Raw genomic sequence first — 19751 nt, forward strand, 5'->3', positions numbered from 1 at the left:
TTTCATTTGTGACTCCGAGGATATAATTTAGATTTTTTCTTTTAAATTTTTTATTGGTGCATTATATTCAAACATCATATTGGGATTAAAAAAAAACTTGTGTTTACAAACATGTACTCATCACTGATTTAACCCCTACACAATTCCCACCCCATTCCCTCCCCGTCCCTCCCTCCCTTGCTTGGCTTAGTGATTGACTTCAATATGTTTTAAGTACATTGTGTGTTTTAGAGATTTTCCTCTTCCCCACTCCTTCCTCCTCCTTTAGGTTGTCTTGTTTGCTCCTCTATAGGATTTCCTCTTTCAAGAGTTCTTCCTATGACCCATTTCTCCCTAACTCTCACATATTAGGGAAAGCATCTGATTTCTTATTTTTTGTGACTGACTAATCTCACTTAGCATAATGTCCTCCAGTTCCATCCATTTCCCTGAAAATGATGTAATTGAGGGGTTTTTTATGGCTGAGTAAAATTCCATTGTGTACATATCCCACAGTTTTGTAATCCATTCATCTGTTGATGGACATCTTGGCTGGTTCCATAGTTTGGCTATGGTGAATTGTGCAGCTATGAACATAGATACACATGCATTAATTTGGTAGTTTGGCTTCCTATCTCTTGGGCAGATACCCAGAAGTGGTATTGCTGGATCAAATGGTAGATTTGTTCTCATTCTTCTGAGGATTCTCCATACTGTTTTCCAAAGTGGTTGCACTAATTTGCAATCCCACCAACAATGTCTTAGAGTTCTCACTTCTCCACATCCTTGCCAGCATCTGTTGTTGTTTGTGTTTTGAATAATTGCCATTCTAGTTGGAGTTAGGTGAAATCTCAGAGTAGTTTTGATTTGCATCTCTCTGATTGCCAGTGATGTTGAGCATTTTTTCATGCATTTATTGGCCATTTGAATTTCTTCTTTTGTGAAGTGTCTATTTAGTTCATTTGCCCATTTTGTTATTGGATGCTTTGTTTTCTTAGTATTGAGTTTCTTGAGTTCTCTGTATATTCTAGATATCAGTCCTCTATCAGTGGTGTAAGTGGCAAAAATCTTCTCAGATTCTGTTGGCTCTCGATTGAGGTTCTTGATAGTTTCCTTTGCTGAACAGAAGCTCTTAAGTTTCGTGCAATCCCATGTATTGATTCTCTTTTTAATTTGTTGTGCCTTTGGGGTCTTGTTGAGGAAATGTTTATCTGTGCCTATGTGTTGTAGTGTTGGACCTATGCCCTCTTCAAGGAGCTTCAAGGTCTCTGGTTTAATTTCCAAGTCTTTGATCCATCGTGAGTTGACTTTTGTACAGGGTGAAAAAGTGGGATTAATATCCAATTTTCTGCATATGGTTAACCAGTTTTGCCAACACCATTTGTTGAAGAGGCTATCTTTTTTTCAGTGTATGTTTTTGGCCCCTATAGTCACAGAGTGAAAAGAAGCAGGGTGGTCATAAGGATCCCGGCAGCCCATCCCAGGCCATGCCCAGCACTTCCCTTTCCTTACAGTGAAGAGTCACTCCTGACCCGGCATCTTCACCGTTCTCACCTAACAGAGGAATTCCCTCCTGCAGCCGTCCCTCTTCCTGGTATCATCAGTTTCTCTCTCAGTGAGCTCATTATTCTATAAAAACACCTTATAAAACAAAACCCTTCTGGACCTCTTCTGCTTCTTGAGATACCATCCACCTCCCCTCTCAGCTAAAAAGCCATCTGCATTTCTCACCTCCCGTTCACTCTTGGCCCAGGCAGACATTCCTGCTCCCCTCTCCCTCAGCAGCTCTTGTACAGGCCACAGAGTCAAAGGCAATGGCCCCAGGCCCCTGCCCACCTCCCGCCTCCTCTGCCTCACTCCACTCTGCCACACCACTTGCTGCTCCTCAGCCACATTATCTCATTGCCGCACTGGGCTTGGAACTAGTCATTTTCTCTGCTGGGGATGCGTCCCCCTGGATTACCATGTCTTCCTTCTCTTCATGCAGGTCTCAGCCCAAGCACCCCCACTACAGAGAGGCCTTCCCTATCACCTCAACTGAATAAACCTCTCCTCTTCCTTTCAAAATCCTATGAGCCCCCTTTTGTTCCTTATTAGTCTTATACCAGTTGGAAATTATCTTATTTTCTAATGTTTGCAGGTGCTAAATAAGTAAAAACATACAAATGTGCTGACTAAATAAGGAAACCCTTGCCAGAAGTTTCACACAAACTACAAGTGTTGGTTGTGAGAAAGAATGAAGGAAGCCAGGATTGTAATGTCAAAAGTAAGAAGGAGGAAAACTAGAAAGAAAGGAGAAAAAAAATATAGCTTTAAAATTTAGAAACTTCATTATCTACACCCGCAAGGTCTGTTCTTTCTTAGACAAAAGCCGTTAATGTTATGGTGAAAGTGTTACAGTGCCCCTGTTGGGCTCTGAAACTGCAACAGTGAGATGTAGCTGCGGGTTGTTGTTTTTAGCTATTTGTAGAAAACAGTAACCAGAACTCCTTTTTGCTGAAAGCTTAAGCAATTTTATTATTACAAAGATGGAAATATAGAAATAGATGAAAGCACTGCATTAAAGGAATAAATGCAGTGGAGTAACTTGAAAATAAGTTACTGAAGTTTTTTGTTCTTTTTTTTTTTTTTTTTTTTTTTGCGGGGCTGGGGATGGAACCCAGGGGTATTCGACCTCCGAGCTACACCTCCTGCCCTAATTTTTATTCTTTATTTTGAAACCGGGTCTCACTGAGTTGCAGAGGGCCTCACTAAGTAGCTGAGGCTGTCTGCTGCGAACCACGATCCTCCGGGTCTCAGCCTCCCAAAATGCTGGGATTACAATCGTGCGCCACTACGCCCGACAAGTTATTGAAGTTTTAGATATAGAATAGTTTTTATAGATACATAGCCCTTCATCTTGCACATCTTCTAACCTAGGTGTGAGTCTGCCCATTAACTCCATGTAGGCCCTTTTTATGATTATGGAGATTATGATTATGGAGATTTCTTGCTCAGCACAAAAGCCTTCCAGCCTCAATGCAAGTATAGGCTTAAGTTTCTTTGTTAGGACCAGAATGATTAACAAAGTCAGGGGTCACATGGTATCTGCCCCCTCTTGACAGAGGCCTATACCTCCTCCCACATTCTTGGGGGATTCTAGCCTACTGCTATAGGTTATTTATTATGTAAACCTGTTTTTAGAATATGAAGAACCTAGGTCCCAACTCTTCTATCTACTTGCTAACTACTTTTAGTGAGGGAACTCTACATTATAACAGCTGCCTGAATGCCTGGCGGTAACCAGGCTTTTTACATTTTGAAACCAATTTTTGATACATTAATACCAAATTCATTGTCCAATGCATTAATACCAAAGTCATTTTCCAGTACTGGAACATTAATACCAAAGCTATTTTCAAATACATTTTGAAGCCTTTCCCAATACTGGTACACTTAATAGGCCACACTTTTAATCACAGTAGCCCATCTGGCCTGTCCCTTCTTAGGCAGTAGTACTCAATAGGCTCATACTTTAAAAAACATGATGGCCTATCTCCCTGCCTGAAATTCTTGTGATTTGTGGTAAACAAACAATCTCTCCCAAAGGTCTGACCTTGGGTGGAGCGCAGGCATCACCTGACCAAAACAGAAAGACCTTGCATACTGAATAAGCTAACTGCAAGTTTCTGCTTCTGTAAACCTGCTTGCTTATTTTAGCATAGTAGATGAATCACTTGCTTGTGATTTTCTCCCTTATAAACCCCCACCCACAGTGAGTAGTGGCACCCCTCCAGTCAGAGGGTACCACCGCTGGCCAGCTAATAAAGGCTTCAACTGGCATAATTCCCCTGGACTATCGAGTCTCTCATTTCTCGCAAAATTTGCATCAACAGTGTGGTGGTGCACGTTTGTAATCCCAGTATTTGGGAGGCTGAGACAGGAGGATCACGGTTCTTGGACAGCCTCAGCTACTTAGTGAGGCTCTTTCCACTCTGAGATTCCTGTTTCAGAATAAAGAATAAAGAATAGGGCTGGGGATAGAGCTTGGAGATAGAATTCCCCAGTACTGAAAAAAAAAAAAAAGGAAGCTGAGGCGGGGACACCTGGCCACTATTCCTGGGCACTCATGGGCCTGGGCACTGCACAGTCAAGGTCAGCAGGCAGAGGGAGGGCAGGCTCCATGACAGGAACAGGCCTTTGTCCTCGATGGTGGCCCACCCTGGTCAGACCAGCTCTTCCCCGCCCCAAGCAAGAAGAGGAGGCAAGAGACCTGTCACACACAGCTGTTCTTAGATACCATCAAACAGCATAAACAGCCTTCTCTCATCCACCCAGCAGCCTGTACAGATGGAGCTAGACACTGGCCATACTCGCCCTTACACAGGGATTTGTAAAGAGGCCTTTGGTGTTACGGTTTGGGAATGTTATGGTTTCGGGGAAACTGTCCCTGGGCACCCCTGTTAGGGTCCCAGACACAATTTCCCTCAAAACACACACACAAAAAAAAACCCAAAACAGAAAAACCGCGGGTTCTTGTCCTGAGCTACAGATAAATACACATTAGTCTGGACCCTTGCTGAAGATTTAAAGAAGTATATTAAAAAGATAGAAATACAGAAGATAGTTACAGCCCCATGCCAGAATGGCATGACAGGGGGTGATTCAAATGAATGCCCCACCAAAGATACATGTGGACCAGACTTTTTATACCCATGACCTCCATCTTGTTTACGTAACTCTGACATAGTAAACGTCCCTGTAAGGTTCCTCCCCCAGCAAGGTGTGGCAAGGTGTCTCCTATCACTGACCCCTCCTCCCGTCCTAGCTAGCTTATCCAATTATTATGTAAACCTGTCTTTAGAATGAGGATGAGGAAGTACTAGTTCCCCTCTCCTATAGACTTGCTAATTACCTTTAGCTAGGTTAATTTACATTGGAATAATTGCCTGCTTCTAGGCAGAAACCAAGTCCTTTCACAAATTTTCCCTCACCCAATTTTTAGAATATATTAATAATTATAGCCTTCTCAAATCTTCCTAGGCCATTCCCAGTACTGGTACATTTGGGACCTTGTAGGCCTCAGTTCTGACAGTGTCTTTTCCACCCAAAGTCCCCCAAAGGTCCTCCCTCCAGGGCTTCTCCCATCGTGTTACAGCTGCTTCTCCCCCAGCCCTGTGTGCCCTGGCCACTGCACACTCAGGAAAGGATCAGGCTGAGAGGCAACCCGCTCTCCTCTCCTGGAACCAGGGACCCTAACCTTCTCCCTTGACCACTAGCAAATTCCTAGGAGTCTTCCAGACCTCAAATACAAGGCACCTGGCCCTATCAGAGGAAGGGCAAGGATTGTTTGTCCTTGTGGTTTGGCTTTGTCTGCGTGTTTATCCACCGGGGAGCTACTAAAGGGTGTGCTTGATTCTTGCCCATGTTTGACCTCTTCACCTGGAACAGGACAGAAGCTGAATGAATAAACAAGAGTGCCTAAGAATAGAATCTGAGATATCCAGAAGGTAGAGAGGGAGGCATTGGGGCTGGTTGGCCCCAGTCACACAACAAACGTGCCCACACTCTTACTGGTATGCACAGCCTCTAGCAGAATGCTCACCCCTAACCTGGGGCTGTCACTTCCAGGTGCTTCAGCCAATGAGTGAGGAATGTTCTACCTGTTCCACAGTAAGGTTAGCTAATCTGCTATCTAGATGTTTTTGTTATCGAGATAAAATTCACATAACATATAATGTAGCATTTTAGCCATTTTAGTGTGTGTGTGTGTGTGTGTGTGTGTGTGTGTGTGTGTGTGTGTGTCGAAAGCCAACTCAGTCCACTCGGGGCACGAGTTTGCTCGTGGTCGAGAGTCTCAGTAAAGATGGGGAAAGATAGAGTGACGTACTACAGATTCTTATCTGTAGCGGTTCTTTCCTAGGAAAATAATCCTATGATCGGCGCTTTTGAAAAAGAACCTGACATGGATCAATGCTTCTTGTGCAATCGAACACTTTATTTTGGACACAAGATTTTTTATATATTCCCCTCTCCCAGTGAATTTCTAGTAAAAAAAAAAAAAAGTGCAAAACACCCAAGGTACAAAAGAGAGATACACATGCAGATTACCAACCCTGAACAAGACAAAAGTAAGGCCTGGGATATCCCAGGTCTTTGTGATTGAGATCAGTCCCATTATCTCAGGTGGGCCTTGTGCTCCTGAGCCCAGCCCCCTTTGGCCTTGCAGCTGCAGAGGCTTCTATTTGGCTAAAAGTCACACCCAAAATCACTTGAAGAGTCCAGTTTGTTTTTTAAGGGTGTTCTTTAACCCTTTTGGAGCTCTCATTACTAGGGCTTAGTCCAATGTCCTCCTTTATATATAATGGGGGACGAAGTCCGAGATTCCAGCTTTCATATAGTTATTGTAAGGAAAATCCGTGTTCCTTTATGATGATTTAAATAATTTCGATGAATGTCTGCTGGATTTTGTCTGCAATACTATCCGCTGTCTGAAAACTTAAACTCATGACACAGTTTAGCAGGTAAACACCAAGAAATAGCACGAAGTCTTTAGATTTAGTTGTCAGATATATTTCTCTAGCAGCTGGGCATTTTCCCTCTTTTAATAATCCATATTCCTATCACTAACCCTCTGCAGCTTTCTTTTCTTTTCTGATTACCCTAATTCTCTCTTTCCCATTCAGGCCAATCTTAGGATAAGCTCTTCTTCATACAAAAATACTTTCTCATTCTCACCATATTCTCTTTCTTTCACCTTTACACATCTATTTTATCTGTCCTTTGTTTTGACATAGCTATTTTTAACCAGGTGGTGTCGCTGTACTAGGTGCAAAAGCCAAGATTTATTGAAGATCAAAGATAAAGGTGGACTGGAATGCTGCCACTGCTTCTAATTACCATTTGAACAAGGCTCATCTAATTATCATTTGAGCAAGGCTGAAAGTTTACTGGAAGGATTATTTTACATGGATTCAATTTCTCTCACAGTCCTGATCTTTTTTCCACTGGAGCAATTCGTTTGGAGAGTTAAAAGAATCATTACCAAAAGGATAGTAGTTAAGAGTGGAGTTTTTTGGCCAGAGACGATGCCCTCTCTCGGGGCTAATCGCCGATGACTACATGGATTCTCACACATGTAGATGCCGAGATGGAGTGGGCAGCAAAGTCTTGGCGTGTGTGTGTGTGTGTGTGTGTGTGTGTGTGTGTGTGTGTGTGTGTGTTGATACTATGGGTGGAACTCAGGGGCTTTCTACCTCTGGGCTATATTCCCAGGCCTATTTTATATTTTATTGGGAAACAGGGTCTCACTAAGTTGCTGAGAGCCTCACTAAGTAGCTGAGGCTGGCTTCAAACCTGTGAGATCCTCCTGTCTCAACCTCCCAAGCGCTAGGTTTACAACTGTGCACCACCACGCCTGGCTTCCATTTTAGCCATTTTAAAGTGTAAAAAATCAGGCCAGGCGTGGTGGCGCACGCTTGTAATTCCCATGCTTGGGAGGCAGAGACAGGAGGATCCCGCAGGTTTGAAGCCAGCCACGCGCGCTGGCTTAGGAGACCCTGTTTCCAAAATGAAAAATGTAAAAATAGGTCTGGGAATGTAGCCTGGAGGTAGAAGGGCTTCCAGGAACCCCAGTACCACCAAAAATAAATAAATAAATAAATAAATAAATAAATAAATAAATAAAATAAAGTGTAAAAAATCAATGGCTTTTAGTATATTAGTATATTCACAATGTTGTGCAATATCACTAATGTCTAACACCAAAATATTCTGGGGATGTAGCTTATTAGTAGAGCATTGACCTGACATGCACATGGCCCTGGGTTCAATCCACAGAACCATAAAAATATCAGCAATACCAAAACACTTCATTATCACAGAAAGAATCACCACACTTATTAGCAGCTAAATCCCCACTATCCTTCTCCAGGCCATAAAGCTACTTTCTTTCTGTGGATTTCTTTTTCTTTTCTTTTCTTTTCTTTCTTTCTTTTTTTTTTTTTTTTTGGTGGTACTGGGGTTCCTGGAAGCCCTTCTACCTGTGGGCTACACTCCCAGACCTATTTTTTATATTTTTATTTGGAAACAGGGTCTCTTAAGCCAGCGCGGCTGGCTTTGAACTTGCGTGATCCTCCTGTCTCCGCCTCCCAAGTGTGGGGATTACAAGCGTGCGCCACCACGTCCGGCTCTTTCTGTGGATTTCTTCTTCTGAATCTTTCTTTTAGACAGAGTTATACAGCATATGGCTTCCTGTCTGGCTTCTTTCACTTTCTATGATTCTTTCAAGGTTACCCATATTGCAGTATGCATCAGTACTTTATTTTCTTTGTCCTAAATAATATTCCACTGTGTGGAATATGCCATACTGAAATATGCCATACGTATACAAGATGGAGGTCATGGGTATAAAAAGTCCAGTCCACATGTTGTATCTTTGGTGGGGCATTCATTTGAACCACCACCACCCCATGCCAGAATGGCATGGGGCTATAACTATCTTCTGTATTTCTATCTTTTTAATACACTTATTTAAATCTTTAGCAAGAGTCCAGGCTAATGTGTATTTATCCGTAGCTCAGGACAAGAACCCGTGGTTTTTCTGATTTTTTGTTTTTCTGTTTTTGGGGTTTTGTTGTGGTTTGAGGGAAACTATGTCTGGGACCCTAACAGGGTCCCAAAACTGTATCATCTCAAACTGTAACAATCTATATTCCCATTTTTGTTTTGGCTGGATCAAACAACAGGCATCATGTCATTTCACCTGTAAATTCCTCCATATGCATCTCTAATAAATATTTTTTTTAGTTTACTTAAACTCCATGCTGTCATCCCACCCAACAAAATAAGAATAATACATTCATAATATCTTATGTGCAATCAATATTCAAATTCCTATTTTCTCAAAGATGTCTTTTACATGGTTAATTTGATTCTGGATCCCAATAGGAGCCGCATATTGCATTTAACTGCTGTCTCTCAAGTCTCTTTTATTTCATAATAATCTCCCTCCCTCCATGTTTTCTATGCCATTTGTTTGTTTAATAAACCATGTCATTTGCCCTGCAGAAGTTCCACATTCTAGATTTTGCTACTATCACAGCACCATTTACATACAAACAAATGAGCAGCCAGAGCTTGAGTCTCTGGACCAGAACAGAGTTTAATAATAATAGCTAATAGCTAGATGGCACAAACTGTGCTGGGCATTATACACAGAGGAACTCATTTTATTCCCCAAAACAATGCGAGAGAGGTACTTCTTTTATTCTCTAAGAACACTTGGGCCCAGAGGACTAATTTGCCCAAGATCACACAGCTAGTAAGGGTGGAGTCGGCATTTAACCAGCATGACTTGGCTTTAGCATCTGAGGCTTTTCACCAATATCCGATTTACATATGGTCACAGAAGCCCTTTGGATAAAGAAGGGTGCTTTCCAAGGCCAAAACTGAAGGGATGACCCACGTGGAATCTACCTTTTCTGGGACAGGTAAGCAGCTATATTCCTTGGATTAGAGTGTAATCAGACACTTCTAGACAGATACTATCCTCAAACAGGAGGAAACTGAGATCCAGTAAGGTACATTGTCTCTGTTCTGGGCTAAGCATCTGGCCCAGGTCTGGTGGGGAGTTACACAGAGTCAACATTCTTCCCTAGAGTAAGCAGGGTCCTTGTCATGGGCTGGTTAGGCCCTTGACTCCACAAGGGGCTGCTGCGCCACCCTGACACCAAGGTGCCCTTGCGGACCACAAAGTTCCCCACACCATGCTCAGGGGAGCAGGAGTCTGATGGGAATTCGAATAGGCTGCCCGATCAGCCTCTGTCCAGCTCATCTCTGCAGCCTATCCTTGGTGGTAGAGGCACTGCAGAGAGACCTGAATTGGAAGTTTGGTCCATAAACTGCTAACCTTCCAAAACCTAATCCCAAAGCCAATTTGCCTCTAGATCTCCTAAGATCCTCGCCTCCAAGCTTAATAAAAATTAATTTTGCCGGGAGTGGTGGCGCACGTTTGTAATCCCTGCGCTTGGAAGGCTGAGACAAAGAGGATTGCACAGGTTCGAAGCCAGCCTCAACTTAGTGAGGCTCTTAGCAACTTAGTGGGACCCTGTTTCCAAATAAAATATAAAATAGGTCTGGGAGTATAGCCCGGAGGTAGAAAAGCTGGGTTCCACCCCTAGTACCCCCCCCCCACACACACACACACAATAATAATTAAACTTGGAGCCCGTGAGTGCTTCCAGACAGGAAAAGGCACAGGACTGGCAGTCAGATGGGCCCCAAAAGGGGTTCTCACGCGGGGCTGCTATACAGATTAAACCAAGTGACCAAAGTCGCAACGCGGCCCTTTCCGCAGCCCGTTGATGTCCCAAGAAGCTCAATTTAGGAAGAAGCCCCAGATAGCCTGAGCAGCCAGCGGGCTCCTCCCTGCAATTCAGCTCAGCAGGAGTCCGCCTGTAAGCCCCAGAGGCAGTCGGCGGTCTAGAGCTTAGCAGGACCTGCAGTCGCCTAGCCCCGCCCCCGACGTCCCCGTCCCCAGGACCCGACAGAAGATTGGTGCTCCTGGCTTCGCCCCTAAGGCCCGCCTCCAGGACCCGACAGAAGATTGGTGCTCCTGGCCTCGCCCTTAAGACCCCGCCCCCAGAACCCGGACCGGCGTGCTTTGCGGCCGCCCCGCCCCGCGCGCGCGTCGCTGAATCCCAGGAAGCGGCGGAGAAGGTGAGCCCCTGCGGCTGTAGTGAGTGGGCGTCCGACCCAGCGTGGCTGCCTGGCTGCAGTACGTTCAGGCTAGTCTAGTAGCCAAGGGAGCCCGCGGTGAAGGCCTAGTGGGGCGTATCTGCGGGAGTCTTGCGGCCCCTCTGGTCCAGCCCCCGGCGAACTGCGCGGCACCGCCCCAGAGGCCAACTTCTTTTGGCGCTGTGGGCCCGGGGGACTTTAGGACTTCAGTACCCTTCATTTACTAGCCTCAGTTTCCTCATTGGAAAGGAAGGCTCAAACGACGTGACGTCAGTAGGCTTTTCTTATGAAAACAGGACAAGTGGTACCCTACGTTCTTGATTGTTGCAATGCATTAAGTAAACACTTATCAGACAGGAATACAATAAGTGTCAACCACAGTTAAATAATTATGATTATTAGTGACATATTCACGGATGAAATGATAGGGTGCCTGATGTTTCCAAATAAACCCGAGGTGGTTGTGGATGGGACTAGAAATGAAACAATACTGAAGGTGGATGAATTTGATGTGCTATTGCGTCTACTTTGTATGTTTGTAATTTAGCATAACAAGTTTTCTAAAATGAAAAGTTTATCGTAGATACCTGACAGCCCATGCTTAAGTACTGTGCTTTTATTAAGCTGCAGCCAAAACAGAACCCTAGACTGGTTTGCCTGAGCAAAATTTATTTTCTCACAGTTACGTAGAGGTCCAAGACCAAGGTGTGCACATGTTTGATTTCTTCTCAAGTCTCTTCAGCTTGCAGATGGCCATCTTCCTGTCTCTTCTTGTGGTCTAGTGTTTCCTAATCTCACATTTATAAACATACCAGTCAGATCAGATTAGAGCCCTTCCTAAACAACCTTATTTTCCTTTCTTCTTTTAAGATCCTATCTCCAAATACAGTTAAATTTGGAAGTGTTGAGAGTTAGACCTTCAACATATGAACTTGGAGAATGGGGCACAATTCAGTCCACAACACCCCACTTTACTCGCTTGGAATTTTGGTCAATTTACTTAGCTGTGTGTCAGCTTTCACAGCTTTAAAATATAGGCAACAATAGTAAGATCTTGGGGTTGTGAGGATTCAGTTGTCTGTAATACAGTCAGCTCTCTGTGTCCTTGTTCCATCTCTGTCAGTTCAACCAGCCACAGACTGAAAATATTTGGAAGCCAGGCATGGTGGCATGCAGCCTGTAATCCCACTCCTTGGGAGGTGAGGAAGGAGGATCACAGTATGGAAGCCAGCCTCAGCAAGAAGTAAAACTCTCATCAACCTAGTGAGACCCTATTTCAAAAATAAAAATAATAAAATAGGGTTGGAGGTGTAGCTCAGAGGTAGAATGCCCCTGGGTTCAATCCCTAGTACCAAAAAAAGGTTTTTTTTTTATATTTTTCATCTATACTGAACATGTACAGACACTTTCTCTTGTCATTATTCCCTAAGCAGTATAACAACTATATACATATCATTTACATTGTACTAGGCATTATAAGTCATCTAAAGATGATTTGTATAACTAAATGGAAATACTGAACCATTTTTATATAAGAGACTTAGAACATCTACAGATTTTGCTATCTGTGAGGTTCCTGGAACCACTCCCTTGTGGTCAGAGGAATGACCATATATGTGTGTATGTTTAAATATCTCTTATGTGTATTAGTTTTACTGGTTTATAGTCAGCCCTCCTTATCTGTAGGTTCTGCATCCATGGATTTACCAAACAATGATCAAAAATACTTTAATTGCATCCATATTTACTAAAAAGGCTCTTTGGTCATTATTCCAAAAATATTACAACTGTACGCATAGCATATATATTGTACTGGGTATTAGTAATCTAGAGATGATTTAAAGTATATGGGAGGATATACATAGGTTATATATAAATACTACTTCAATTTATATAAAGACCTTGAGCATCCTTGGGCTCTGATATCTGTGGGAGATCTAGAATCGAAACCTTGCAGATACTGAGGGATAGCTGTGTATGTAAAGCTGTGAGACCTGTATCTAGCATATATGAGCCAGGTGTGGTGGCACATCCCTGTTATCTTAGTACTCGGGATGCTAAGACAGGAGGATCACAGGTTTGAGACCAGACTCAGCAACTTAGACACTTTTTAAATAAATAAATAGGGCTGAGGATGTAGCTGAGGGTAGAATGCCCCTGGGTTCAATCCCCAATAACAAAAATAAATAAATACAGTACTTACATAATTATTGAACAAGCCAGGCATGATGCTGCATGCCTGTAATCTCAGTACTTGGGAGGCTGAGACAGGAAGGTTGCAGGTTCTAAACCAGCTTCAGCAACTGTGAGACTCATCAATTTAGCATAATCCTGTTTCAAAATAACAAATAAAAATCCCTAGTATTTTTTTAAGTTTCCTGGCAATTTTACAACAGAAGTGTCTTTCTCAAGGACCTGTGAGCCATAGCTTGAAACATAATTATCAAAAGAAATAGCACCCTCCCTCAGTTGAGCCCACAACATAACCTGTGGGATGTTAAGAGCCTGTCAGTGGTGCCTTCTTCCAAGTCATAAAACTACCATGTGTTATAAAGATTCAAGGTTACTTTTCCTTGGTTAAAGCTACTTAGCAAACACAGATGGCTCTATCTCCCTTTCTCCCAGTGCTTAAAAATCAGATACACTTTGTTCAGCAGAGTTGAATTCAGACTGAGTAGGGACCTCTTTCCTAAATTGCAACAGCCTACAATAAAATCTTCAATATCTGTTAAAAATAAAAATAAAAAGGGCTGGGTGTATCTCTCAGAAGTAGAATGCCCCTGGCTTCAATTTAGTACTACAAAAAATAAATAAAAAATAAATGTAATATATGATTCCTTTACAAATTAGTGATCATAGGGCTTTATTATGAGATGAATAGTGGGTAGCATGAGGCGGCTGGGTACTTAGTGCTGTGCCTGGCCATAGGAATAATAATAATTACAGGCATTACCACAGGGAGTGTCTGCCTCTGTGCCAGACACTGACTCTTTTGTGTACATTTGTTCATTTACGCATCACAACCATCTCTGAGATGGACCGTTGTCCCATGCTCATTTGGCAGCTGGGGAAGTGATGCTTTAAATTGATTAGGTCTGCTCATGGAGCCCATGTTCTGAACCATAGTGCAGTATTGCTTCATTTGACAAGGAGCTGGCCCTTGGAGGGATTTAGTGTACCGGCTGACCTGGGAACTGTTGGCTGACTTTCTTTTTTCTTGGCCAGGTTGTCGGCAGTGAAGGCTCTCATGGCTGGTTTCCTGTGGCGGGCCTCAGCCTTTGTACAGAGACACAGGACAGCCCTCTTGGTGGGTTCCTGCACAGGCCTGTTTGGAGCTCAAGTCTCATACCACCTCTTCCCAGATCCTGTGGTTCAGTGGCTCTACCAGTACTGGCCGCAGGGCCAGCCGGCCCTACTTTCCCCAGAACTGCAGAGCCTCTTCCAAGAGGTGCTACAGGACATAGGTATCCCTGTGGATCACCACTACAAGCCCTTCACCACCTTTACTTTCCAGCCTGTGAGTGCCGGCTTCCCAAGACTACCTGCTGGGGCTATGATAGGCATCCCTGCCAGCTTCCTTGGTGGTCCAGTGACCAACACTGACCATCCTGTGGTCATACGTGGGCAAAGAGTGGATTGGCAGAGCCCTGCAGGTACCCGGCTGAGGGATTCCCTGAGCCTGTCCCGTGATGCCCAGAAGTTCGCCTTGGCCAGGGAAGTGGTGTACCTGGAGAGCAGCACAGCTGCCCTGCAGGCCCTGCCAGCCCCAGCTTGCCTGGCAGGAACCTGGGCACTAAGTGTGAGTGCCAAACATGCCCTGGGACTCTACGGAGGCCCCCTGAACTTACGAGCCGCCTTCAATTTGGTGGCAGCAGTGGTGGGCTTCGTGGCCTATGCCTTCTCCATGGACTCCCTCACCCATGCCCTGGAAGGCTGGCTGGACCGCCACACAGCCGCCCTGTCTTCAGCCTATGCCCGAGGTGGAGTAGAATTCTATGAGAAGGTTCTGTCGGGCAACCTGGCCATCCGCAGTCTCTTGGGCCCTCAAGGCGAGAAGCTGTTTACACCCAGCGGGAACATCGTCCCCAGACACTGGTTCCGCATCAAACATTTACCCTATACAACCCGCCGAGACTCTGTACTACAGGTGTGGAGGATGACGCTCAACCCAGGCCGCTCCTGAGGAGCTCGTCACCAGGACAGTCGCCGCTTGTGCAGACAGCGCCCTTCCATTGACTGGGGGAATCTTTTGGTGCCTCCAGATGTACAGCCCAAGGTCTGACAGACCATAGGCTTTGGAGTTAAACAGCCTAGATTTTACCCTCATCTGCCGCTTATGAACCCAGTGACCTTGGGCAAGTCCCTTTATGAAACAGCCTTGTTTTTCTCACCTGTAAAATGGGGAGGATCCAAACTACCTCACAGGATTACAGGGTTGTGTGAAGTCATAAACATGAGGGCAGGCAGACAGAGCACCATCAATAAACAGGACATGGCTCCTCTTTTGTCATTGCATTCCCGTGGGCTGTAAGAGTCAGGATATGCTCACCTTTCGAGGTGCATGTAGTGTGCCAGGCCTTCCTTACCGTGGAGAACCAACGTCCTCCTCCTGATGGTCAGATTCCAGTTCTTTCCCTCCGTTGTGATGAAGGTTAGATGACTGAAGAGGTTGGAATGTGAAGTCAGCGAGGCCCTAGGCTACTTTACAGTCGGGCCTTCAGGGGCTACGCCAGTTGGGTCCTGTAGATGCAAATGGCCCATCGAGAGAGGGAGTAAACAAAGAGGTAGTGGGCTACCAGGGGAGTCCCTGGACCTGGAAGGGAGGGGGGTGTTCCTGGAACAGTGCAAGAGCTCTGCCTAAAGGTATAGAAAGGAAAAGAAACATTGCAGAAGTGAAACTGCTTAGGCAGCGCAAAGCAGACAGCCCCTGGGGGACAGAAGCTGGTTGGGTGGAGAACAAGGGGGTGGGGGTAACTTGGCTCCGAGGGGCAGTGGGGAAAGCAAAGGGTGGAAGTGGGCCATGGGGGAGGGGCTGTGTCTTTGTCCTATGTGCTTCCTGTGAGTCCTGGTGGTGAGTGGAGCAGACCCTAGCTCTGACCTTGGATAGCAGACCCAGGAGGGTGAGGTGAGGACAGCTGTGATCAGAGTCAGGACCAACCTGGCCATTCGTATCATCTTGTTATCAGAAACCATGTTTTCCCTGAGAGAGTTGTAAAGAATTCAGGCCTGGTACCAGTGTAACTCAGGGGAAAGGAAACTGCCCTCTGTGGTGGCAAGCAGTCCTAGCATGGGACCTTGAGAGAAAAATGAGCCAGGTGGGGTGGGCCTGGTACACCTCCCTGCTGTGACCTTAGCATGGGCTCAGTGTGCTGTGCCAGCCTGCAGGCCCTCCCCAAACCTGGGCAGGCTGAGTCCTTGAGGACAGGAGCCTTACTCATCCTACAGGTTCCTAGTGCCTAGGACACCATAGGGTCTGGGATTGATGTGCAGAACTGGTGGATGAGGCACTGGGTGAGTCCTTACCCTAGGGAGTAAATTCTACTTCACAGGGCTCTTTGGGAGGTCACTCAGCTGCTGCTGCTGCTGCTGCTGCTGCTGCTGCTGCTGCTGCTGCTGCTGCTGCTGCTGTACATCAGGAGCCATAAACCATGGGGGCCACCTAATTCTTGGCTGGAGAAGAGCAGTTTGGAGTCTCCACCTTCTTACACTCCCTCCCCATCCCATCTATATTTAATCCCAGCAGGAGTCAAGATGGCGGCATTAGGCATTCCTGCTGATCTGCCCAAACAGTAAGGTGAGTGCTATGATTTGGATGTGGTTTGTTCCCTACAGTTGATGTGTGGAAGCTTAGTGGCAATGTTAAGAGGTGGAGCCTAGTGGGAGATCATTAGGTCTTTGGGGATGTCACCTTCAGAAAGGGTTAATGCAAGCCAGGTACAGTGGACCACGCCTGTGATCTCAGTACTTGGGAAGCTGAGAAAGGAGAGTTGCAGTTGAGGACAGCCTCAGCAAGCACTGGCACTATCATCAACCTAGCAACACTCTGTTTCAAAATAAAAATAAAAAAGACTGGGGGTGTAGCTTTGGAGGTAGAATGACCCTGGTTTAATCCCCATTACAATAACAACAAAAAAAGGGGAGGGGATTGATGCAGGTCTCTGGAAGTAAGTTCTGGTGAGAACATGTTGTTTAAAAAAATATATAGTACAGCAAGACTAGCCACTCCCCACTGGCTTCTTGTCATAAGCTCTCTCCTTACATGTGCTCCCACCTTTGTGATTCTGTGTGCCCTGAGTTCCATGAGTTAACAGAAGCTGGTACCATGTTCTTGGACCTTCAGAATTATAAGCTAAATAAACTTTTTTCTTTATAAATTTCCAAGCCTCAGGTACTTTGTTATAGCAACAGAAAATAGCCTAATAGAGGAAGGTGGCCCCAGTGTGGAGAAGAGGAAGCCCCACGACTTGGCTGCTTACTTGTCTCCTACTCAAAGTCACAATCTTTGTTCCACTCTTGGGTTCTTCCTTGTCCCCACACATGCTTTATATCCCCCACTCCCCAAACCTTGGCTCCTAAAGCCTTTATCATGTGTCTGTTTGTATGTGCGGTCCCTTTCCCCTGTGCTACACACAGCAAATCCAGACACAGCCAGAATACAGGGAACAGAGTTCCAGAGTCGTGACACTAACCCCAGCCCATCCCACTTCTGTCCCCATTGTCGACAGTGCAGGCCCCAGCCAGCCATCACTGGAGCTAGACACATTGCAGCATGTGAATCCTGGGGAGGGTGTATTGTAAGCTTTAAAAGGAAATTGGTTCCCTAACTATAGTGCACTTAAGTGATGCAAGTACTAGGATATTCACTTCTTGGAGTTGCTGCCCAAATACTACTAATTCCTTGAAGCCGAGAGGCTCCCAGGGAACACTGCTGCCTGACATCCTGTATACTATTAAGTGTACAGCTCCACTCCATAGCTCATCAGAGCCCCAGTCAGGGTAACTCTAGGTTACCATCAGTTGGCACCATTGGGAAGTTACTTGGCAGCAGCTGAGAGCAAAGGACCCACGTGGCCCTTAGGGGAGATTCCAGGCCAGGGAAGAGGGCATCAAAGTGGGAGGTGGTGTTTTACACCTCTTATACTGATCATATTTAACACCAATTGTTTGCTGCTAAAGAGGTTATGGCAAACTAGATGTAAGCATTTACTCTGAAATTTGTAGTAGGCATCCTTTAAGATGACCACCATTGATCCCTGGCCCTGCCATTCTTGGCCTTGTGTAATCTCTTGCTTCTAAACAATACAATAACGCATCATTAAAAGTCCTGTTGTTAGAATCTAGAGTGTTCCCTGAAGGTTAAAGGTTAGCCACCTTTGAGAGATGGGGCCTAGTGAGGGTTTTCATGTCATTAGGGGCATGCCCTCGAAGGAGGGAGTGAGACCCCAGCCGCTTCCTCGTTCTCTCTCCCTCCCTGGCCATGAGGCGAGTGGTTTTGCTTCACCACCTGCATCCACTATGATGCTGCTGCCTTGCCACAGGTGCCAACTGATCACGGACTGAAGCTCCCACTGTGAGCCTTTTCTTTTTATAAGTTGATTATCTTGGGTATTCATTAAAATAATCAAAAGCCAACCGTGCTTATGCCATTGCTATGATTAAGTTACACCAGATTTTAACTTGCATCTTGCAAGCAGATGATTGTCTTCTTGGCTTGCATGTCTTCATAAAGCAAGCTGCCCAGTTGGAGATACCCATATGGCAAGGAACCATGGTGGGGTAGCATCTGACCACTAGCTCAGAACTGGGACCTCAGTGCAACAGCCCACAAGTAACTGAAACCTGCCAGCAACCTTGAGAGCTTGGAAGAGAATTCTTCCTTCCCCAGTACTGATTTCAGAGGAAGCTCTAACTTCAGCCAACACATTCATGCAGCCTGTGAGAGCCACCAAGGCAGAGGACGCAACTACACAGTGCCTGGACCTGGACTCAGACACAGCGAGGCAGGAGTGCAGGCTATAGCAAGTGCAGTTTGTTAAGCAGCAATAGATAGCTAACATACATTTAATTTACATAATTTTTTAGAAAGCAGCATGGCACTACTTGATAAAATCACAAAACTATCTTTTGATCTACTAACTTCAAGCCTAGAAATTTATCCTAGAGCTATAATACAACAGATGTTAAACAGTATATGTCCAAAGATGTATATGGACTTACATCCTCGTTCTGCAACAAGGTGACAGATGCATTCCTGCTTCTGGCCCTGCGCTCCTAGGGTACTGCCAACCTCTGCTGGTAACTGCAGCAGCCATGAAAATGCTCTTCAGACCTGCAGCAGGAAACTTCACTGACAGCCCAGGTGTTGTTTCTCTAGATCCACTACTGGGTGTGCACCAAGGCCAGTGTTTCAGCCAGTGACAGCACGATGGTGGCACTGAGGAGGCCTGTGGGTTTTCTACCATGTATGACTGTGGCTGGAAGACTCCTTTGTGGCCTGGGCAAGCCTTTGCTAGAAGTCTCTAAAGTGTCAGACACTTCCCCCTTCTCCACTACAGGTGTCAGACCTGAATTGTAGTCTAAAGGATCTCCCCACTTCCCCTGTAGTTTTGTGTTATTTGGTGCACAAAGTAGAGACTGAAAACCCACAGTCATCTGGGCAAGGGAAGTTCACTATAGGAATTTTGTTTCATAAGGTACAAGAGAGACTAACTTGTAGGAAGTCGAGAGCACTCTAAAGAGTACATGAACAGCAACTATAAAGAGCAGCCGCTCCCTTTCCTCCCAGGGATGGGATCCAGACCTCAGTGGGGGAGCCATGACATGACTCACTGGTAAGGAGAAGTCCCTAGGTGTGGCACAAGCAGAATTGGCTGGAAACTCACTCTCCCTGGTAATAGAGAAGCCACTCACAGGATGTGCTGCAGTACCTGAGAACGTGGTGCAGAGCCATCAGAAAGGATGCTGAGGATGCTGTCCACAGAAGGGGGCCTCTCCAGAGTCTGCTTCGAAGCTCCAAAGGGGTCCCAGGGCTGCCAAGGCAGGACACAGGCCAGCTA

General features: G+C 45.4%; 1 protein-coding gene across 1 annotated transcript; it reads left to right on the forward strand.

The window, feature by feature from the left end:
- Positions 1–13918: 13918 nt before the first annotated feature.
- On the forward strand, positions 13919–14878 carry TMEM177 (transmembrane protein 177; the record flags this gene model as incomplete). Its single annotated transcript, XM_080688835.1, has 1 exon — positions 13919–14878. Exon 1 carries the CDS (start codon positions 13943–13945, stop codon positions 14876–14878), a length of 936 nt encoding a protein of 311 aa, XP_080544961.1. The 5' UTR covers positions 13919–13942.
- Between the last annotated feature and the right edge of the window lie 4873 nt (positions 14879–19751).

Source organism: Muscardinus avellanarius, assembly GCF_963383645.1.
Source record: "Muscardinus avellanarius genome assembly, chromosome: 2".
In the NCBI taxonomy this organism is placed as follows: Eukaryota; Metazoa; Chordata; class Mammalia; order Rodentia; family Gliridae; genus Muscardinus; species Muscardinus avellanarius.